The sequence below is a fragment of the Panthera leo genome, chromosome D4 (assembly GCF_018350215.1).
Source record: "Panthera leo isolate Ple1 chromosome D4, P.leo_Ple1_pat1.1, whole genome shotgun sequence".
NCBI lineage: Eukaryota > Metazoa > Chordata > Mammalia > Carnivora > Felidae > Panthera > Panthera leo.
In genome coordinates, this window is record NC_056691.1 from 54,758,078 (window position 1) to 54,776,410 (window position 18,333).

General features: G+C 39.6%; 1 protein-coding gene across 4 annotated transcripts in view; it reads right to left on the bottom strand.

Annotated features, from left to right (window-relative positions):
- Positions 1-250: 250 nt before the first annotated feature.
- Positions 251-18,333, bottom strand: part of DDX58 (DExD/H-box helicase 58) — a 46,675-nt gene continuing 28,592 nt past the window's right edge. For all 4 annotated transcript variants that reach the window (XM_042913446.1, XM_042913443.1, XM_042913445.1 and 1 more), the window contains 9 exons: positions 17,740-17,859; positions 14,024-14,181; positions 12,905-13,040; positions 11,804-11,952; positions 9,541-9,631; positions 6,783-6,953; positions 5,426-5,577; positions 2,212-2,355; positions 251-592 (listed from right to left, as the gene is read on the bottom strand). In XM_042913446.1, the coding sequence (XP_042769380.1) occupies positions 296-592; positions 2,212-2,355; positions 5,426-5,577; positions 6,783-6,953; positions 9,541-9,631; positions 11,804-11,952; positions 12,905-13,040; positions 14,024-14,181; positions 17,740-17,859 (1,418 nt within the window). In that variant the 3' untranslated portion in view covers positions 251-295. The remainder of the gene's footprint in view (positions 593-2,211; positions 2,356-5,425; positions 5,578-6,782; positions 6,954-9,540; positions 9,632-11,803; positions 11,953-12,904; positions 13,041-14,023; positions 14,182-17,739; positions 17,860-18,333) is intronic.

Sequence of the window (18,333 nt, forward strand, 5' to 3'; positions counted from 1 at the left end):
CTTTCATTCATTCATTCATTCATTCATTCTAATGTGTACCCAGTGGCTACTGGATATTCATTGGGGGTCAGTTGCAAGAGGAAGGATAGGAAAAGAAGTTAAGGCTTTTTAATTTTTCCCAAGTACTTAAGAGCTTTATTGGCCTACAGAAAGCCATAAACATTTAGTTCAATACAAGCCTTGGGCAAATACCTTCACAATGGTACAAGCAATCCATGATTGTACCCACTGGGGCTAATTTCTTCAGTCAGGGTCGGTCATCCATCCCCTGTAGCTAAAGAATGAGGCACCCAGGTCATTTGGACATTTCCTTAGCATCAAATGGTATCTTCTCAAAATGAAAGTCCTTCCACTTTGCATATAGTTTCTGAGCTCCAGTTGCAATATCCTCCACCACAAAACTTTCTATTTTTATAACTGGAATCTCAAATATCTTATACTTCACATGGATTCCCCAGTCATGGCTGCAGTTTGGTCTGGCACAGAAGATCTTTGCTCTCTTCTCAAAATATCCAAAGCTCTTTGGTTTGGGGTGTAGTTTACTCACAAAGCACTTCCTGAAAGCATCTCCAACCACAGTGTAATGGCATTCCTATGGATGAAGGGATTGAATAACAACATTAAAACCAGTACAAAACCGTGATTTAAAAAAGCTCCACCCTAATCTGAGATGAAGAGCATGTAGGATCCCACTCATTTTACAGATGGGGTAAGAAGGAAATACGCATTCACTGAAGGCCAGACCAGAATCCACGCGGCCTGACTCCCAGTTACACGGGTGGAGATGAGGGTGGGGGTCAGGGTACAAGTGAAGTGATAGGGGCCATCTCATGAAGAGGAGGACTAAGAAGTTTCCAGGGAACTGAGCTTCTGAAAATAGATACCCTTTATTGATTCAGAAACAAAAGGGAGTATTTATTGAAGATCTCCAAAGACTGAATTCACCTGGCAGGCAAAATCCAAAGGATACAGAGAAGAGCAAAGGGTCAATGTGGATCTGAAGGGGGCTGGGGACTAAAGGGTTCAGAGGCTCTGCCTGTAGTCAACTTTAGAGTAAACCTCAGAAAGGCCACACTGTACAGAACAAATGCAGACCCCAACACACCAGCCCCTCGGGAAAAGTCATAAAGCACCATTTCAACAGAAAAATCACTCAAATTGGAGCTGAAAGGACCTTTTATAGCTAAAGAAGCAGACTCCTAAAGGCATGGGAACTTGCTACTATCACCCCTAATATGCTTCTTGCTCAGAGGGACTGATTAGAGACTTCAGCTTTCTGAAGCCCAAAGAGAACCCTGAAAACTCATCATCTGAACAAGCCTCCCCTTTATCAGCAGCAATGGAGTTCTATCCAACTTTTGTCTTTAGACATTTTTGTATCCAAAGTTTTATCCAAAAGTATTAGGGAAAAAAAATTCAGAAGACTAACCTGTTTTTTAAAATGAGATATTTTGTTTTCGTTATAAAAGTGATTTTATCCCAAAAAGAAAGTTTAGAAAACATAAAATAGTAGAAAATATCACAGAATTTCACTGCAAAATAGTAATGCCTTTTAGATATTTCCCCTAGTCTTTTTTTCTATACAAAGTTAAATTTATTTTTTTGTTGTTGGTAGTGATGGTGGTATTATTGCTATTATGTCACACTGCTATAGTCCTAGCATATTTCCAATTTTGTATCCTTGTTATTTTTCCCACTTCATTAGTTTGTAAGAAGTTTTTCATTATACATAAGCTTCATGATCATTTTGTTTAATAAACTTTACTTCGGAATTATTTTAGATTTACAGAAAAATTTCCAAGATTATCCAGAAGATTCCTGTAGACCCTTCACCCAGCTTCCCTGAATTCTCACACCCCATAGTACATTTGTCAAAACTAAGAAATTAGGATTGGAACATTACTATTAACTACAGATTTTACTACTTTTTATAATAATACTCTTTATCTGCTCTAGGATCGAATCCAAGATACCCCATTCATTTAGCATAACCATTTTTAATGGCTATGTAATATTTAGTTAAGTGGCTTCTTTTTCTTCTTTATTGTTAAGGATTTCCTATTAAAACGTGTTTAGCTTTTTAAAAATACATTGACCATGGTCATGAAAACAATAAAAATAATAATGTCTGACTATAAATATCTCACCAAGAGTAAGCTTTAATTAGTGCTAAAAAATGACCCAGTGCTCTTTGTTAAAAAGGCTGCTTACCTCCACCACTCTGATATCAACAGTGTAACATGCAAAGGCTTTGCACTTTCTGCAGAGCAGTTTTTTATTTTCCTTATCAGGTACAGGTTCTACTTTTCCTTGCCTATCCCTGATGACTTTTTCTTGAATCTGTATCTGGAGAACCTACATGCAAAAAAACACACGCAAAAAACAAACAAACAAAAACCCCACATCATCAGTGTAATTTGTGTACAACTAGGAGGTATATATATACACATATACGTGTATGTAATCATTCATTTATATACAACTTCCATGAACATACAGTACCTGACTTTATTAAAAAAAAAAATCCCATAGATTATTTTAATGGTTCTCCTAATTCTTTGTTAGTCAGTGTTTAACTGTGACCTCCAATTAGTCTTTTAATTTTTTCATCAAAGATGCTCATAAAATACTAAGGATGTCCATAAAATAGTCATCTGAACCATGCTTTCTACTTTAGTGGTTGGCAAAATTTTTTAAATCCCTCACAAATAAACATATGATATATACTGTTTCAGGCATGACTACACCCACTTCTAGGGCAGAGACCCATTAAATGGAACAGCAGGCAGAAGAGTCCCCATCATCTAAAAAAATTTTTTTCTCTCCTCTTCCAACCATAGGAGAGTATTGTTGAATTACAGTAAAGTTAAATGTATATATAGTATGTCTGCATTCTATTTCAAACCTCAGGACATGGCTAAGTATAACTAAGAACCTGGACATGATGGAGAAAATAAACCTAAGAAGATTCCAAAGGTTGAAGAGAGGATGGCAGGCAGCTAGGAAACACATGGTAGAACAACATGGTGGTGACTCCCTGGGTTTTCTTTTCACCTCATATATCCAGACTTGGGGCTGAAGAAACAAGCAAGCAGAAATGCCTACGGGCACAAGTAAAAAATATCTCAACAGAAGCCTACTCTTTCTAGCCAAAGGACCTGGAAAGGCACAGCCTAGCAAGCCAAAAAACTTTCAGACATTAACTGTTCTACTCCAAACATCACAGAATAACTAACTACGGCCTAGGGGCGCACCTGGGTGGCACAGTCGGTTAAGTGTCCGACTCTTGATCTTGGCTCAGGTCATGATCTCACAGTTCGTGAGTTTGGGCCCTGCATTGGGCTTTGCGTGCTGTGCTGATGGCGCGAGGCCTGCTTGGGATTCCCTCTTTCCTCTCCGCCCTTCCCCAACTTGTGCACGCACACTCTCTCTCTCTCAAAAATAAATAAAAAAAATTTTTTTAAGTTTATTTATTTTTGACACAGAGAGAGTGTGAGTAGGGGAGGGGCAGAGAGAGAGGAGATGACACAGAATCCCAACTAGGCTCCAGGCTCAGAGTTGTCAGCACACAGCCTGACACGGGGCTCAAACTCATGAACCATGAGATCATGACCTGAGCCAGAATCAGACACTGACTGAGCCACCCAAGTGCCCCTAAATATATATATATATGAAAATAACTAACCTATTTTTAGGGTGGCCTCACCCCTACCCATGCCAGCAAAGACTGAGTGGGGCACCAAAATTTCCACTTGCAGAGCTGTAATGAAGAACCTTGACACTCTCACCCCATGGTGTCAGAGAAGGCCAAGAGGGGAGCCATGACTTTCAGCCCTGCCAAATGGTAGACCCCCTTGCCTGTGATGTCAGGGAGACCCTGTGGGGAGCCAGAACTCCCACAGACACCCCCAAAAAAATTACCAGCTACCAACAGGTCCCGGCCACACTTGTCCCAAACTCCCTCTCATCCTTTACCATTTCTGCCTGTTCTCTATGGCTGTGAGGGGAATCCCAAATGTGATTCAACAGTCTAACTCAACATGTTGATACTTAACCTGTTTTGTTCTCATCCCACTCCTGTCCTGGCATACTGACTACAAAAGAATGTCTGTGTCTGGCCCAGCCTCCATCTCCCCTGGAAGATTTTTACTCTATTTCTTCTGCCACAAAGGAATCTAAGCAGCTTGTCACCCAATGGAAGAGACAAAAATTAGGACATGGGGATGAAAGCTATTATGGTTTTAAAACTTTTATTGCCAACATTCCCATATGCTACAAAATGGGAAGGTGGCGCAGTGAAAAGCCCTTATCTTCAGTAAAATTCAGAAGAAAAATTAAGAGGAACTAAAAAATTTCCCTGCCATTCTCAATGAAACTGTGGAAGAAGTATTTTTAAATATTTTAGTCTCTAAGCTTTAGGAAGACATTTTTTAAAAAATGAGGAAACATTAACAAAGTTAAGATTTTATGTCCTAAAATAAGTGTTAGACCACTACTTAAAACTTTCTTGATAAAAGAGATTATAACTTTTTAAAAATATGGACATTATGGAGTCAGTCTACTGAAATGTAAGGTTCATCTTTGTGAAGGTCAAGTCTACCTCCCATATGCCTCTGTCCATAACAACTCTCGTTTTTTGAGCACTTACTTTGTACCAGGCACTGTGCTGAGTGATGCACATACCCCATTTTATCCCCCAAACTGCCCTGTGAATTAAATACCATTACTTTCCTAACTTTATGAATGTGGAGACCGATGACTTAAGAGACAGAGTTAATGCCTGAGGTCACATATCGCCTAAGTGGCAGCGATTCTGGGATCAAAGTCTCCACAAGGGGTCTAGAGAAAGTGTGGGGGTGCACGTACATGCATGCATGTGTGTGTGCATGTGCATATGTTTCCTGATTTTCCCCAATCTGGTTCCATGCTTCTGGGTTATAAAGGAAATTACAATCAAATGAAGGTTACTACCAAGAGGCTGAACTGAACAGATAATGCCACTCCAAAGTGCACATTACTATCCACAGCCACAACAGGCATTTTACCACGTGCATAGTGCACTGGGAGCTCTTCTCAGAAGACTCCAGATATCAGAGAGAGGGGCCTGAGGAAAAGACAGGGGAGGGCAGGGTCCTGCCTGTTATGATGTAGTCCTCAAGATGAGCTCCCAACTTAAGGGTCGTTCTAACTCAGTTTGTCCTTTCTAACTAAAAACCAAACTTCAAGTATCAACACTAATAATTTGTATTTTAATCTCACTGAGACTTAAATCAGAATGACTCCGATGTTCACTGCAGGACAAAATTTTAAGCATAAACTTATTGTTCTAATGCAACACTCAGAGCAATATGATAAAAGGTACCAACTATGCTCATATTTTATTACAGTCAGATTCTGAAAGAGTAACACAGATTAAAAGACTTACCTTTTCTTTAAATACTGCTTCATTCCATGTCTGAAGCATTGAAATGGAGTCATTCATCATTTTTTCTTTGTATATATTTATTTTTTCTTTTTCAATTACAGCAGCATTACTAGTCAGAAGGAAGCACTTGCTACCTCTCGCTCTTCCTCTGCCTATCAGAAAACAAATATTTGGTGCCTTGGACTTAAAACCCTGGTAAATCTGAGAATAAGTCAACAAAAGGGTATTCTTAAAATTCAAATTTGGTTCACTGAACTCCACTTTCACAGGAAAGGTGAGCTGTTAGAGCATGGGCTCCAATGCAGGTATATACCTGAATATTAAACTACATGTTAAACTAAGAGCCCACACTAGACTGGCTTCCTTGGGGTCCCCATGGTGCAGGGTGATTAGAAGCCATGTTATCAGAGACACTGCCTTGAAGACAATCCAGTATGAACCCACAGGATGACATTGTGAGCGAGCACTCTAAGACAAATAACACATCCTCCCTCAAAGCCTTCAGGGAAATGGGAAAATAGATATGTTCACAGTCATCAGAATATGGATGGCAATAATAAGTGCTATAAGGAAGATCACTGTAAAGGACTATGTGCATTCCAAAAACTATTGCCAGCTGGGGGAATTAGAGACAGGTGATACGGAATCAGGGGAAGAGGTTAAGAGGTAAAATGAAGATTATCAGTAGCAGTACATGAGCACTTTCTTCAACAACGAGACAATGATGAAGTCAGGCTGGCAGAAGTGGATAATGAATAAAGGCGAAGAACGGGAAATAGGTCGGAAAGATAAATTGGTCCTGGATTTTGACCTTTTTAACATCATGTAAATTGGGACCTATTAGAGTTCCTATGCAGGGGAGTAATATGCCCAAAGCTGTTTTTCAGGAAGTAAAGTGGCTGTTGTTATGGAAATTGAAAAAAGAAAGAGGCTACTTAGGAGATCACCTAGTTGAGGTAAGACAGAAAAATCCCATGGAGTTTTTCTTCTAGAATACAGGGATCCATCAGTACCACAAGCACCACCATGAGAGGTCCACATGTTGGCTATACATGTACAGTCCAAGTGGGAATTCTGTTTCCATAAATGTCAGTCAATGTAGGTCAATTAAACAGTACTCATTGTGCACAAGAATCAAAATGGGATATATATTAGTGGGCAAAATTGTACTCCCCAATCCTGATCAAGTAAGTCACTGTTAGGGCCAATGATATCAAAGTCCACTGTGCCAAACAAGGGTCAGTAAAAGAGGCCAGAAGCACAATGACTGGTCGAACGTAAGTTTGTAAATGACAGACACACTCACAAATCAGACAAGCTGGCAGTCACTTAGTAATGGCATCAAAGCTCTTCTTACCTCTAGTTTGGATCATTTTGATGACATTGCCCACATACTCATACAGGATGACCAAATTGCACTCAGCAATGTCAATGCCTTCATCAGCAACTGAAGTCGCGATCAGAATCTTTTTATCTCCATTAGTTCTGAATGCATCCAATGCACACTTCTGTGCTGGGAGTGTCATCCCTGCATCAGAGTCAAAGGGCATTTTAGAAGTCACCAAAAGAGGGAACTTTACCCTTGAAAAATAGCCATTAATGATGGAATGCTCACTACATGGTCAAATACTAAAGTAAGTGCTTTATATCCATGATGTCAAAACAACCCTAGGCACTAGGGCCTATTCTTATCCTTGTTTTAGAGGACATAATGGTGGTGTTTAACAATTTGGACTCTGCCACAAGACTGCCTGAGTTCAAATCCTAGCTGGGGGACTAACTAGCTGTGTGAGATAACAGTCATGTTATCTCAAAACAAATACTGATTTTTTTTTTGGGGGGGGGGGGTGGGGAATTATCAACAACTAATCATAATGCCTTTGAATGTGTCCAGGACTTTACAGCTGAAAAAACAGTTTCACAACTACTTATTCACTGGAACTTCACAAAGCCCTTTTTGGTTGATGTGGAAAGTGTTCTAACTCCCCTTTACAGATGAAGACCTTAAGACTTTGGAAGTCTGATAAACTGACAGCCTAGTTAGTGGCAGAACCAGGCCTGAATTTAAGTCTGAGACCCTAAGAGTGTGCAGTTCTCAGTCATGGATATACTATGAAGAAAAAGAATTTCAATGGTCTCCACCTCTGAGTTAATAGAATTCATAAAAGTTGGCAGCCAAAATCTGCAGATATATTTTAAGGCCAAAACGTTCACCCATTTCTTCCTCAAACATTTACTCAGCAATTATAGTTTGTCAGCTAAAAATATAATGGTTAAAAGGTCCATTTTTACCTATAAGGATCTCATAGAAGAAGAATATAAATAGGAAGCTATAATTCAATGTGATGAGCAGTGAAATGGAGGCAGAGTGGATCTAAGGGATGGGAAGGAGAGACACCTCAACTTGTCTTAGGAGGTTGGGGAAGGCCACTTGGATAAGCACAATGACTGGTACAGAGTACCATTTCCAAACAAATGTGGATGGACGGATGATGGATAAATAGATGATGGATGGATAAATGAATAAACAAGAAAATATTTTGAGTGCCTATTTGTGAAGAAATAACAAAGTTTGAAAATCAACTCATGTAGGAGTCAAATTGCAGAGAACTTTAAATTCCAAGTGCCATAATTTGGCATTGGACTTCATTTGGTAAGCTAAATTTTCAAAATCTGCATTTACTTTTCAGATTCATGAAGTTTAAACTTTGTATAAGTGCAAGAGTGATGAGTGAGGACTGACAGGATGGGGACTGCTTATTATAAACAAAACTAAACAGGAGGAAGGAAGTGAAGACCAGTCCCTGCTGGTCACTGAGGGGTGGGGAGCACAGCTGCAAGAATGTCACGTGGGGGCTGGTCACACTAGATCTTCTTGGATAATAACAGAGGCATCCTTTCATGCTTTAACCACCCCAGCTAGATATCAGGATTGTCTGCTTGAGCTTTTTCTTTTTCTTTTTTTTTAAGTTTATTTAATTATTTTGAGAGAGAGCAAAGAAGTGAGCAGGGGAGGGTCAGAGAGAGGAAGAGAGAATCCCAAGCAGTATCCACGCTGTCAGCACAGAGCTCGACTCGGGGCTCAAACTCACGCAATGTGAGATCATGACCTGAGCCGAAATCAAGAGTCAGACGCTCAACTGGCTGAGCTACCCAGGTGCCCCTGACCTTTTTTTTTTTTATTGTAAAATATATAATACACATAAAAGCATCAATAGTTTAAAAAACAATAAAATAAAAACAGAACATTTCTATTTCCAGCTGATCTTAATCTACTGGTTGAGAATTGGAGAAAAAGAGTGACATGCTCAAACAATATTATAAAAAACAACTGGTTTTTCCCACCGGATATATGGGAAGAAGCAATGTTTACAAGTTTTTGGCATTTGAGCATTGTGATGGCTTTCTGATGTGTCAACTTGGCTAGGCTGAACTATAGTACCTAGTAACAGATCTAGGTGTTTTTGTAAGGGGAATTAGCAGATGTAATTAAAGTCCCTAATCAGGGGTGCCTGGGTGGCTCAGTCAGTTAAGTGTCTGACTTCGGCTCAGGTCATGATCTCGCAGTCTGTGAGTTCGAGCCCCACGTCGGGCTCTGTGCTGACAGCTCAGAGCCTGGACCCTGCTTCGGATTCTGTGTCTCCTTCTCTCTCTGCTCCTCCCCTGCTCTTGCTCTGTCTCTCTCTCTCTCAAAAAATAAATAAACATTAAAAAAAAAAAGTTCCTAATCACTTGACATTTAAGTTGTGAAAGACGTTTCATCCTTGGTTGGCCTGACCCACAATCAGCCCTTTGAAAGAGGACTTCGGCATCAGTCCCTGAGCTCAGAGACTCGAAATAGTTCATGCCTGTGGAGGTCAGGCCTGCTCCTGACCACCTGCTCTATGGATTTCAGACTTCCTTTGCCAGTCCAACTATGTATGCTAACTCCCAAATGCCTATGAACATATGTGTTTCACACATAAACAACACATATATGTATATATGTATGTGTGTACAACCTCCTACTGGTTTTACTTCTCCAGACTGATATAAGTATTAGAAAAGAATTTGAATATATTATAAATATTCTTATATATATAGTATACTAACTCTAATTCATTATATATAAGTACCTGTGTTCTGATTTGTTTTGCCCCGTCCAGTCAATATGCCAGGTTTTAGAAAGCTGAGTTCAGAATTTTCTTCAATCCATTTCTTCAAAGCCTGAAAATCAAAAGCAATTATCAGTTGGACACTATTTGTATAAAATCTGTATTAATACTGAAATACTGCAAGAAGAAAAAAAAAACCTTTAAGTTAGTGAACAGTTTTCTGACAAACCTGAGAATAAATGCTTTTTGGCACTGAATTCTATGCAATAATTAACTGTAGTGGTTAAGACCTTTGTGATCTGACACAAAATATACACAAAAAAATATCTCTAAGATATTTTTTAAATGAAGAAAAGCAATGCTCAGAATAGTGAATGTGTAGAACTAATAGTGAATTTAGCAAGATCTCAGGACATAAGATCAATATACAGAAGTCAGTTGTATTTCTGTTCACCAGCAACAAGCAACTAAGTATAATACAACAGCATTAAAAAACTGACACTTAGGTGTAAGTCTAACAAAACACGTGCAGAATCTATATGTGAAAACAATGAAACAGTGATAAAAGAAACCAAAGATGTGGTAGGTAGCCCGTCAGATGGTTCCCAATGATCTCTAGCCCTGGTCTTCAGATCCTTGTGTAATCCCCTCGAGTATGAACTGAACTCACTGACGTGCTTCTAATGAATAAAAACATGGCAGACATGATCACTTCCAAGTTGATCTTATAAAATGATTACGACTTCCACATTAGGCTCACTCTCTCAGTCTCTCTCCGATCACTCACTCTAGAGGAGGCCTGCTGTCATTCTCGGAGGCAACCCTGTGAAAAGGCCCACATGAGTGAGCTCAGAAGCACAGATTCTGAGGCCCGCTGGTAGCCATGTAGGCTAAGGTTGGAAGTTGAGCCTCTCAAGTAAAGCCTTAAGATGACTACAGCCTTGGGAGAGCCTGAGCCGGAAACATCCAGTTGAGTGGTTTCTAGACTCCTGATCCATAGGTATTATAAGATAATAGATGTTTGTTACTACCAGTCACTAAGTTTTGAGGTAATTTTTTATCAGCAATAATACAGATACTAATACAGAAGCCCTATATAAACGAAGAAAGAGAGATAATATGGTCATGGATTCGAAGACTCCATATTTTTAAGATGTTACTTCTCCCCAATTTTATCTGTTGATTCAATGCAATCCCATTCAAAATTCCAGCAGATTTTTTCATACATGTGAATGAGCTTATTCTAAAATATAAATGGAAAAGCAAAGGAAGATAGCTAAAACAATTCCAAAAAAAGGAAAAAAGTTGGAGGACTCACACTATATAAAGCTAATCAAGACAGTATGGGATGGGTTAAAGGATAGATGGATATAGATGAATGGAACAGAATCAAGAATCCAGAATAGACCTATATAAATACAGTCAACTGATTTTTTTTTAAGTTACAAAGGCAATTCAATGGAAAAAGGACGATCTTTCAACATATAGAGCTGCAATAATTAGCTATCCACATAAAAAAAGAAAAAAAGCATCTCAACCCATAACTCAAAATAGATTGTAGACCTAAATGTAAAATGCAGAACTATAAACCTTCGAGAAGATAACAAAGAAAATCTTTGTGATCTTGGGTAAACAAAGAGTTCTTATGTACAATACCAAAAGCACAAGCCACAAAAAGAAAAAATTGATAAACTAGGCTTTGTAAAAAGTTAAAAGTTTCAATCTATGAAAGATACTGTTAAGAGAATTAAAAGACCAAAAGAAAATATATACAAATCACATTTCTCACAGAGGACTTTTTTGTCAGAATATACTTTAAAAACTTTCACTCAACAATAATATGTTAACAACCCAATCAGATCCTATTTTAAAATGGGCAAAAGATGTGCAGAGACACTTCACCAAAGAAGATATATGGATGTCTAATCAGTTTATGGAGAAACGTTCAACTGCATTAGTTGAGATGCAAATATAGTAAAATGAACATTTACTCTAGGAAGATACCACTACATGCCCAGAGCATGGTTATGGTTTTTTAAATTGACCAAAAATTTTTAAAAAATATGAAGTCCTTGCTCTACAGGTACCAAGACTTACTAGAAACTATTGGTCAAAACAGTGAGGTATTAATATAAGGATAAACAAAGAGATAATCAGAACAGAATAGCCCAGAAACAGCCCACACATATACAGGTGCCTGATTACAGAGCAGTGAGGAAAGGACAATCTTTTCAATAAAATGGTGCTAGGTCGATGTGTAATCCACAAGAAGAAAGAAGCTTACATCCACAAGTGCTCTGGTTTTCACAAAGAGGATGGTTCTACTCTCTGGGTTTAAGTGGTACTCCTCTTGCAAGATGAAGCAGAGATCTTTGAGTTTTGGGTTCTCATTGCTGGGATCCATAGAAACGCTTTCCAGTTTCTGCAGCTTTTCTGCAAAAGGGGAACATTCTATAAATGGCTTACAAATTCTAGAATTTAGAACACACTGTGACCATTAGCTAGAGTTCAAGTAGTTAATCTCTCAATCCTTGACCAGAATTTTAAGAGCAATAACCACTGCTTTAATGTAACATTAAATGTAGCAATAAATGCATATTTATTTTTGCCCCAGAGAGCTGGTTGCCCAATGTTTAGCAGCACACAACTGAGCTACACATATGTATACTAAATACTTTCCTATAAGCCAAAATAAGAGAGAGGGAGAAGGACTTACTTTTCATTTAAAATTTTCCTATATTTTTCTAAATATGAGAGCAGTAGGATTATGGGCGATTTTGGTTTTCTTCTGTATAGAAGTACATACAAATTATAGTATGCTGATTACCACTGAACACTTTTTTTAATTTTTAAACCTTTGTAAAATTACTAAAAGTTAAACCAAAAAAAAATGCTACTACCTATTATAATTTCTATGGGATGTATACTTCGCAAATCCTATTTTACTTCTTTTTTTTTTAAACTTTTTTTTAATGTTTATTTATTTTTGAGACAGAGAGAGACAGAGCATGAATGGGGGAGGGTCAGAGAGAGGGAGACACAGAATCTGAAGCAGGCTCCAGGCTCTGAGCTGTCAGCACAGAGCCCGACACGGGGCTCGAACTCACGGACCGTGAGATCATGACCTGAGCCGAAGTCAGACGCTTGACCGACTGAGCCACCCAGGCGCCCCCTATTTTACTTCTTAACAAGAAGAACTAATGTTAAGCAACGGATTTTTTTCCTTAAGTACCACATTTCACTGATGATTCATAGTCCTATCTACATAAGATCTTCTTGATCAACTCCCTGAGCATCACTGCACACTAAATATAATGCAACGTAAGTATGCTGCCACTGGAGTCACCAGGTTCCAACGGCTTCCTCCTCTAGAAACACCACCCACCTTCGAATCTCCGAGTGAGATCTTGCTCAATCTCATCAAATCCTGCCGCTCGGACGTTGGTGAAGAAGTCTTTCAAGTAATCCAGAGCATCTTTCATTCGCGCATGCTCATTGATAATGAGGGCATCATTATATTTCTGTTGAAAATGAAAACTGGGTTTCAGTGTGTCTCCAATGCCTAATGCATTCACTGTACTAAAATTCAATTAGCTGTACTTAGCGTGAGTAGGGGAGGGGCAAAATAAACTTTTCTCAAATCTATTCCAACTTAGTTTTTTAAGATGAATGGCTCCAATGGAACTGCAATAAAACCTTTGAACCAAATATTGTTTTAAAATCTGAATTAGCTAGAATCATACATTAATTAGGATCATTTTGAATTTAGAATTCCACCTTGGAAGAGAGAGAGGAAATTACAAGAAAAATCCATGTCAAAGATTAAAGAACAAGAGCAAATCAATTTCCACATCAACTTGCCTCATGATTCAGACATTCGACTTAATCTCTTCATACATCCAAAGCCATCACTGAATTGCAACTGCACCTGTTCAGAATGATGGTGCTGACCACCTACACCAAATATTCAACTAAATTCTTTAAATTCCAAAAATGCATACAGACTGAGTGCATTTTTAAATACTTTCAATGGCATGATGAGCAGAGGTGATGGTTGTTTCTCAACTTCTTGGTTAACCAGTAAGCAACCAAAGACTCTGGATTTCTGAGCCTGTGGCTTTGCCAAAGGTAAGAAAACATATGCTCAAGATAAGGTAGCAGGAGTCACCTAATGAACTTTCAAGATGACTGTCACCAATCACATATCTACAATAATGGTCATCATCCCCCAATTTCTTTCAATCATGTCAATCATAGCAATGCTAGAGGCATGGCATAGAATCCCAGCCTTTGTTTCCATCCTGTTTCTACTAGTGTTAAGTTTCAGTAGGCAGAGAAGATGCTAAATGGGGTAACTTTAAAGTTTGCTTCATAGGAACCTTTTGGAAAGTTCCTAAGTGAGCTCTTGAAACAGGGTGAAAAGTTGATGTTCTCTCAGCTACCAGAGCAAAGCTCCCAGTTAGGTGCTAAAACTAAAATACACTTTTGCAAAGAAGCCACATACCCGCAAATGGGAAGTGTACAAAAACAGTGCTTTACAAATCCTGCTCTCTTCATCTTTGTCAGGCAACTGAAACACCGTGCATGCTTTCTGAACAGTAACGATCCATTGTTCATATTTCTGCGTTCCAAATTCCCTATTTTGAATTTGAGATATACCTTCTGGAAGAAGAAAAAGGTTTTCATTATGCCATATGATCAGCCATTTAAAGTTCTAAGCATGCCTCACCCTCTAATTTTCTTTTTTTTATTAAAAATGTATTTTAAGTTTTTTAAAATGTTTATTTATTTTTGAGAGAGAGAGAGCATGAGTAGGGGAGGGGCAGAGAGCGAGGGACACACAGAATCTGAAGCAGGCTCCAGGCTATGAGCTGTCAGCACAGAGCCCTACACAGGGCTTGAACTCACGAACCACGAGATTATGACCTGAGCCAAAGTTGGACACTTAACCAACTGAGCCACCCAGGTGCCCCCCCACCTAATTTTTTTCTTACTCTCTGTAAACAGAATATTCCTCCTGAAATAGTTTTCAGCAGCAGTATATCTGTGTTTGCATATGATTGCTTACTGAATACTCTCTGCACCAAGAAATCAAAGTACTCCTTATTTCATTTTCACAAATCTGTAAGGTAGAGGTTACATTTTACAGGTGAGGAAACCAAAGCTCAGAAAAGCAAAGTAGTTTATCCAAAGTGACATAGCTAGTACATGGGGGAGTGCAGGAATGCAAATCCTGGTGTGTCTGATACCCAAATCTTACCAGCTTTGTGAGCTAACAACCAAAGCAGCCCAGAAGTAAAACAATGGACATGAAGATATCTAACTTTGCTTTTAAAAATGAAGTAGTGAATAAAAATAAAAATGAGCTTCATCAGGAGGATATTTAAAAGCAGGAGAGAAAGAACTCAACACAGTCTATTCTGCCTTGCTGTAAACTGAAGCCATCTGATCTCCACAGCATCACTCACAGGGCTGAGCAAAGAGCTTGTCATGGATGCTTCTGTATGTGTGCATCTCCTAAGCTATGCCTCATCTCAGTTGCTTGGTCTAAGCATTGAGCATATGCTGTGGTCCAGGCTTGGTGCAGGGTCCTGGGGGTAAAAGCATGTAGAAGACCGAAGCCTGATCTCAAGTGGCTCAGTCTGTGAGTTATTCTGGGATTGAATCTCCAGGTCTCCCTGTTAAGAGCACAGTATAATAAAACTCACAGGCAAGAGCTATATTTCTGGGTTAAATTGCTCCTCTCACCGTTTCATGTTTAACAGGAGGAACAAAGGAGGCTACTCAGACAAGTAGCACTGACATGCTTCTTTCCCAGCCCCAACTATAAACAAGGTGGCCAGATGAATTAACAAGTATTTCTTGAACACGGGTGGATGTGAAAATGAGTTAAGCAATGGGGAAATGAACTGCTGATAGGATATGGACTGGGGAAAAGGTGGAGGTAGAGAATTAGAGGTGGGAGGAATAAGAAGGTAGAAATCCATGTCTCTCTGCCCTTCTGCTACTTCCCCAGTTTAATCACATCATAGTGTTCCTGGATAATGTGACAGCCTCTTAACTCGTCTCCCTACTTCTTGCTTTGTTCCCTCCAATCCACTGCCCACTCAGCAGCTAGAGTGGGTTCGCAAAACTGCAGATGAGACACTATGCTACCCCAATGCTTAAAAGGCTTTAGGGGATTTCTCTGGCCAGATCCTACCCGGCTCCCAGGATCCTCTGTGATCTAGTCTCTGACTACTTCTAATTCTTTTTTTTTTTTTTTTTTAATTTTTAAAAATATTTATTTATTTTTGAGATAGACAGAGTGTGAGCAGGGGAGGGGCAGAGACAGAGGGAGACAGAATCTGAAGCAGGCCCCAGGCTCTGAGCTGTCAGCACAGAACCTGACACGGGACTCGAACTCACAAACTGTGAGACCATGAGCTGAGCTGAGGTCAGACACTTAACCGACTGAGCCACCCAGGCACCCCTGCCTGTTTCTGATTCTTATCTCCAGCAGTTGACAAGACTAATGGAAATCCACATACTTAGTCCACTTTCCTGGCTGTTGCACACACTGTTTCCTCTGCCTGAAACACACCTTACCACCACCACCCACCTACCCCTATCCTGTTGTTTTATTATTACTTATCTAATTTTGGCCTTACACATTACACTGGAAATACCACAAGGGTAGGAGCTGTATCTCAGGGTCCATGCTATATTCCCATCACCTGGCATATGGCCTAGGACCAGGTGAATGATGAGTGAATGAGCATGTTCGAGGAACTGCTAAATCAAAGGATTCAAGTATGGAAGGAGTGTCAGATAAAACTGGAAAGATAAGTAGAACCAGAGTGTGCAGGCAGGGATCAAACTGGCAGGTCAGAGGCTTAGAGGGCTTTGCTTGTAAGGCAGAGAGATTCAAGCAGGATACTGACACGATCAAACTGGTATTTCAGAAAGACCAACCAGGTAATGGCGGGTTGAATGGAGAAATGAGTAGGGGTGGGTAAGCCAGCCAGCCAGCTGTGAGATTAAGTCCTAAAGCAAGCTGTGAAAGAAAAAGAGAAGAGAAAAAAAAGTAAAGTAAGTGTGAAAAAGGTGAACTCACAAATTCAGCATCTCCAGAGCTGCTCCTAGTGGTGGAAGCAGCACTACCCACCGGTGTACCTACAAGTGCACAAGCCAGAAGCCCAGTGGAAGTCACCCCCACTCCCATCCGAAGCCAGCTGGCCATGAAATCTGAATACTTCCTGTTTGCAGGGCTCTGCACAAGCCTCCTCCCTCTACCAACCTGTCTTGACTGCCTCTGTTTGGCCCTCTTTGTTCACTGGTATCCTTATCACCTCATCCATCAGTTTAAAATCTTCAGGTGCTTTGCACTGCTTTTTGGAGAAAGTCAAACTCAGTCCTACCAAGTCTTTCCCTGTCTGGCCCCTGCCTCTTTCTACTCACTCCTTTCTACTACTCATGTATTACGAGCACCATGAGATGCTTGCAGTTCCTGAAACATTCTCTTCCTTCAATGCCTGACACCTTTTCAATCTCACTTGTCTCTTTCTTAACTTGGCCTCAAGCTTCAAGATTGTCTCAGGCATCATCCCATCCCAGAAAGCTTTCCCTGCAGCCCACTCTAGGCCAAAGTTCCCAACGTGCTCCCACGGCACCCAGTGTGTACCTCTGCCCTGCTGTGTGGAAGCCCCCTGCATCTGATTCTCATTATTTGACTGTGAATTCCCCAAGGTTGGGACTATGTCTTTAACCTTGTTATTCCCATTAGCTAGCACAATGAATATCTGGTGAATGAATGAAAGAACAAAAGAGAAGAAGAGAACTTGGGTGACTTTGTGAGAAAGTCTCAGAAGAACAAAGAATCAAAGGTCACCTCCTGTTTCAATCTGATCCATCAGGGAAATGGTGGTTTCATATAAATAGGGAATTTATATTTTCATATAAGTAGGAAGAACAGAAAGCTAATTGCAGAGATTAAGAAAGTCATGAATTGATTGAAATATGGTATTTTTCAGGTATGTAAGTCAACACAGATTTACTTTGGATTAAAAAAAAATGAGACTAAAGAAGGAATTTTAAGGTTCCTCAATAACCTATAATCAAGAAGGCTAACCTCTTGATATAGTCTTGACACTGTCTGAACTGAAGAGATGCAAAAAGACACTAGGGAATAATACATGGCTATTCCTAAGTGGAGAGAACGCAAAATGAGATTTATCTCACCTAGAGTTATGGTACCGATTTCGTCAAAGATACTCTTTGCCAGACTCTCTGTTTCCCTCATCAGCTGAGAGATGATGCATTTAAATCTGTCAGTGGTCCGTGATTCCACTTTCCTGAAAACTAGAGCCATCAGAGTAAAGTGAGTATTTTTCAGGAAGAACACATCATACTTCAAAGTAGGCATCTGCACACCTTTCTCTGCCTCTGTTATTTCTTCTGTAAGACCTAAGGCCCCAAGCTCACAGGCAGGTAGTCTAAATCATATATCAAATCTTCAGAAACCTTGCAATAGCTCCCTAATGCTTAATGCACAGATTCTAACATCTTCATTTTTCATGGTCTGGGTCTAATCTGACTTCTCACTCTGGTTTTCTTATTACTCAACTCTACTTTGACAAGGCTGGTATCAATCTTATCTCTGCAAATACAACACTTTTTCAGTCTCTCTTCTTTGATCTTCTCCTTTCCCACCCAACCCTCAGAAGTGTTCACATTGTTCCTAAAATTCATTATTGCATTGTTTCAGCAGAAACTTATTCCCTGCCTACCATATGCCATGTTCTGGTGATAAACAGTTGAAAGGAACACACTCTG